At 41.6% G+C, this 5,536-nt stretch overlaps 1 protein-coding gene across 1 annotated transcript; it reads right to left on the reverse strand.

Moving 5' to 3' along the window:
- Positions 1–2,368: 2,368 nt before the first annotated feature.
- LOC140393332 (gamma-crystallin S-1-like) lies at positions 2,369–4,240 on the reverse strand. Its single transcript, XM_072479675.1, has 3 exons — positions 4,182–4,240; positions 3,840–4,082; positions 2,369–2,699 (listed from the first exon to the last, which is right to left on the reverse strand). The coding sequence occupies exons 1-3, from the start codon at positions 4,188–4,190 to the stop codon at positions 2,424–2,426; spliced, it is 528 nt and encodes a 175-aa protein (XP_072335776.1). The 5' UTR covers positions 4,191–4,240; the 3' UTR covers positions 2,369–2,423.
- Between the last annotated feature and the right edge of the window lie 1,296 nt (positions 4,241–5,536).

Raw genomic sequence — 5,536 nt, forward strand, 5'->3', positions numbered from 1 at the left:
GAGTACAGGTTCATAGCTCCTTGAAGGTGGAGTCGCAGGTGGACAGGGCGGTGAAGAAGGCATTCGGCATGCTTGGTTTCATTGGTCAGAACATTGAATATAGGAGTTGGGACGTCTTGTTGAAGTTGTACAAGACATTGGTACGGCCACACTTGGAATACTGTGTGCAGTTCTGGTCACCCTATTATAGAAAGGATATTATTAAACTAGAAAGAGTGCAGAAAAGATTTACTAGGATGTTGCCGGGACTTGATGGTTTGAGTTATAAGGAGAGGCTGGATAGACTGGGACTTTTTTCCCTGGAGCGTAGGAGGCTTAGGGGTGATCTTATAGAGGTCTATAAAATAATGAGGGGCATAGATAAGGTAGATAGTCAACATCTTTTCCCAAAGGTAGGGGAGTCTAAAACTAGAGGGCATAGGTTTAAGGTGAGAGGGGAGAGATTCAGAAGGGCCCAGAGGGGCAATTTCTTCACTCAGAGGGTAGTGAGTGTCTGGAATGGGCTGCCAGAGGTAGTAGTAGAGGCGGGTACAATTGTGTCTTTCAAAAAGCATTTAGATGGTTACATGGGTAAGATGGGTATAGAGGGTTATGGGCCAAGTGCGGGCAACTGGGACTAGCTTAATGGTAAAAACTGGGCGGCATGGACTGGTTGGGCCGAAGGGCCTGTTTCCATGCTGTAAACTTCTATGATTCTATGATTCTAATATCCAAGTATTCTGATATGGAGTTGTGGATAGTGAGGAGGGCTGTTGTCGGCTGCAAAGAGACATAGATAGGATGCAAAGCTGGGCTGAGAAGTGGCAGATGGCATTTAACCCTGAAAAGTGTGATGTTGTCCATTTTGGAAGGACAAGTATGAATGCGGAATACAGGGTTAACGGTAGGGTTCTTGGTAATGTGGAGGAGCAGAGAGATCTTAGGGTCTATGTTCATAGATCTTTAAAAGTTGCCACTCAAGTGGATAGAGCTGTGAAGAAGGCCTATGGTGTGCTAGCGTTCATTAGCAGAGGGATTGAATTGAAGTGCCGTGAGGTGATGATACAGCTGTACAAAACCTTGGTAAGGCCACATTTGGAGTACTGTATGCAGTTCTGGTCGCCTCATTTTAGGAAGGATGTGGAAGCTTTGGAAAAGGTGCAAAGGAGATTTACCAGGATGTTGCCTGGAATGCAGAGTAGGTCTTACGAGGAAAGGTTGAGGTTGCTAGGCCTTTTCTCATAGAACGTTGAAGGATGAGGGAAGACTTGATCGAGGTTTATAAGATGATCAGGGGAATAGATAGAGTAGACAGCCAGAGACTTTTTCCACGGGTAGAACAAACTATTACAAGGGGACATAAATTTAAGGTGAATGGTGGAAGATATTGGGGGGATGTCAGAGGTAGGTTCTTTACCCAGAGAGTAGTGGGGGCCTGGAATGCACTGCCTGTGGAAGTAGTTGAGTCGGAAACATTAGGGACCTTCAAGCGGCTATTGGATAGGTACATGAATTATGGTAGAATGATGGGGTGTAGATTAATTTGTTCTTAATCTAGGACAAAGGTTCGGCACAACATTGTGGGCTGAAGGGCCTGTTCTGTGCTGCATTTTCTATTTCTATTTTCTATAAACAAATAGCAGGTAACATATTTTCCTAGCATGATTGCTTGAGATATTTTTGTTATGTGACGTGTTTCCAAATGTAGTTTCAATTTAAAGCTTCACATTCTCTTACAGTTTTCACTGCTCCAGTCTCCCAAGCCCGTCCAGCCAAATTTCCTCTGAAGATCTCACCAGCCAGCTTTCTAGTTATTTTTCCAATAGCCCCTCATACCCTCTCCAAGCACCCCTTGTCTGAAGAAACATCTCCTAAACCTTAAGTCGCTGACTCTCCAACTTCCTTTGTCGTTTCCCATGTAAGCTGAACTTCTTAGTGCTTCCTTCTCCCCTCATGGACTGTTTCCTATTCCTTAAAACCTCAGAGGGAACATGCTGGAGGTGTGACTACGAATGTTGCAAGTGCCCACTTTTTCAGTCTACAGATGCAAAGGTGCAATGTTGGAGGCTGGAAGCTGAACCACAGGAGCCTAAAGGAAGCTGTGAGCATTTCTTAGTGGAGGAAGTTTAGGTGGGGGAAAAAGAGCCTGGAGGTGATCTCTTACTAACTGTGCAAATTCCAGCAACATCAACAGCGGATTGCATTATTGTCCACTTTACAGCTTTTGTGAAATCTCATGATTCTCACATTTTCTGCACCTCAAATTACTTATTTCACTGATAATCATATCACCAAAATGCTTGTGGTGAAATATTCTGCATGACGCCAGCAGATATCGGGACTGTTTTGGACAATCTCTCTGAAGCAAAAATAAGTGAATTAAACCAGATGGCAGTGTAATAGAAGGGATTTTAATATGCTGACAAATCTTTTACAGTGACAGACTAGAAATTTCCCATTCGCCTGAAAGATCCAATAGTTGAGCAAGAGGCACCCCAGTCGCTGAATCTCCTGTATTCACCGGGTCTCATGAAGTACTGTCGGCCTCTGTAGTTGGGATGTTCATAGAAGGTCCAGTAACCGTCCATCACATGGCAGGAGTGGATGTCACGGTAACGGAATCGATCGTAGACAGATGGACAGTCATCCATGAATTCCATCATCTGTCCTCCAAAGTCAGATCTCTCGTAAATCTTCATTCTGTATGAATCTCCTTGGTGCTGTAATAGAAATGTGATGGTATTACTTATGAAACTACAAATACAGATTTGATAAACGTACTGTTAGTAATGAGTTAGTGGTCACAAGAGGCTGTGGGCATCTGTCTATTAGAGAAAGAGGGAGTGAGACAAACGACTGTATAGTTTGAGGAATGCCACCCACTGCAAATATGGGGCAAGGCAAGGAGTCAACCCTTCATGGACTATCACAGGGATTGAACACACACCAGTGGCATCAGTCTCCACCACACTTGTCTGAACTAACCTACCACCACATTCTATGATTTTGCATATGTAGAGAAAGAGAAACATTGTGAAGGAAGGATTTTAATGGAGCCCAGATGATGACATCAACAATGAGAACAAAGCTGAGATAATTTATGAACATCGATTTAATAGGTTGATTATCTTTTAGACTTGTTACAACCAAGCAGTTCCTATCTAATTTTAAACAGTTAATCAGCGATGTGTGTGTAAGAGTGCACAGGGCTGATATTAGTTGGTGCACACAGACAGGTTTATCAATATCAGTAATAATCTGTAGAATTTCTGTTTCCTATTGTGATCAGCTTGTTTCTCTGTTTCTCTGTTTGGGAACAGCTTTCTCTTTCCTAGAAAGTATTAAACATTTACAATAAGATAGAGTGAGTACGCACATGCCTGTCACCAAATTGTTGCCAATCATGTCTCAGTCTATCTGCAGATGGCCTTATTATTTTCGGCACTGTCAATGTACCAATATGGATTTCAGTTCTCTGATTAATTACAAATAAATGTATCCAATATACCCAAATATTCTTGCATGTTGCAATAGGTTGTCGACATGACACTCAGAACTAACTTTCCAGTTTGCACGACTGTTGACTTACCGATAAACTAGTACACCTTAACAACAACTGCAAAATAACAAGGGCTGATGCTAACATCAGGCAGTGTCAGAAAGACTTGTCAATGGATTGGTAAATCCGGCTGGATGTTTGACAGGCAGACAATTTTCACTACCTGTTAACCACCACTGTCCAAAGTTAAAGTCAGTCCTGTCGATGACACTTCAGAGCTGATGTGCGCAAAGTCAAATGTTGAGCACACTGATCATTTTCCTCGTATCCATTTGGGGAGAATCACAAAAAAGTGACTTACATATGGGTAGGTGCGACATGACCCGATGCTGTCATTGAATCCCATCCAGCGCTGGTAGTCAGGATATTCTCCCTTGCTCAGAACATACTGGTATCCCATGTAATTGGGTCTCTCATACATCACCCACCAATCACTCTCAACACGCATGGAGTTACAGCGGCTGAAGTAAGGGGACAGGTCAGCACAGTCACTGCTGCACTCATAGTGCCGGCCCTGGAAGTTCCTGTCCTCATAAAAGATAATCTGTGGAAAGAGACAGGTTTGTAAATCAATAATTTCTCAAAGTAGGGAATACTTAATGAAGAATTCCAATTCAATATATAAACTCTGATTTATCCTTGCCTTCCCCATTTTGAGCTCAGAGTTTTAGCTGAGTAACTGATGATGTTTCACCACTTCACACAGCTTGGTATTTATATGTTGGACAGAATTGCCTCCCTGGGCTGTACTTTTGTTATTTTAATGATTGCAATAGTTTCAACTCAGCACAAAGGCAGAAAACCACACGTCACATATACTCATTGTAAAGAAAACCATTTTAAATCACCTATGTATCAGTGAATGTCTTTTGCCTCGCTGTCATTTTAATTGTTGTGTGGTGAAGGCAACAATTCATTGGAATCCATTGTGTTCTGGGTATTGTACAACTACTGAAATTCCCAAACAGTTGTCATTTCACATTCAACCAATTATGTTCCCAATACTTCAGTCTAATGACTGAAGTCTGAAGTCGACTCTAAAACTGGTACAACCCACATCAATGGGTTGATGGATAAGTGTCTGTGTATTCAGCTTCCACATTGTGACCGAAGCTTATGAACTTTATTAGGTGCAATTACCGCAGTGTTGTCGTGGCATTTATTAGACCAGATTATAGTCCATACTGGGTTCCATATTTTAATCAGTGTCCTTTTTTGTTGACTTTCATTTGATAATATTTGAAATAATATTATTCATTTTGTAATATGAAATAAAAATAATTGTCACAAAATGCTTGTTGTCATTCAGTTTTATTTGGATGGTGCATGGTATAAACTCACCTTGGACACAGGACACATTCTGTCCATTCAGTCGGTCTAGCTCTCTGTGAGCAATCCATTCAGCTCCACTCCCCCACTTGATCCCCGGAACCTGCAGGTTTATTTCCTTCAAGTACCCAGCCCGACTTTCTTTCGAACTTCTTGATTGATTCTGCTTAAAGCTCCTTTGCTCCAAGGATAACAACCCTAATTTTTTTCTCACCTAACCTTACAACTGAAATACCCGATTCCTGGAACCATACTGGAAATCATTTCCACACCCTTTGAAGGACCCTTGCATTTAAATCAAAGGTATACTGTGAGACGGAGAGAATGGAAAGCTGAAGTTAAATCTACTTTGGATTGGAACAGTAAACTGGGTTTCTACAAGGAGTGGAAAAAGCAACTTCCTAATGGAACATTCAGTTCTTTGAGATGACGGGGTGTTAAAGGTTCAGATTAATCTATGAGTTTCCTATGGATCCAGAATGGGAAACATCCCCAGAGCAACAGAGAAATTGATACATCAGATACAGTCATTTATTTCTCTCATATAAAGGTAAGTGTGAAAGTTACTCAGAAATAAAATCAGACTCCATCTCATGACATTGAATGAGCAGGGGATTTAATACACCTGAAGTAGTTACACTAGATCGACCTGTAACTGTCAGATTAGCT

The sequence above is a fragment of the Scyliorhinus torazame genome, chromosome 2 (genome assembly GCF_047496885.1).
Source record: "Scyliorhinus torazame isolate Kashiwa2021f chromosome 2, sScyTor2.1, whole genome shotgun sequence".
In the NCBI taxonomy this organism is placed as follows: Eukaryota; Metazoa; Chordata; class Chondrichthyes; order Carcharhiniformes; family Scyliorhinidae; genus Scyliorhinus; species Scyliorhinus torazame.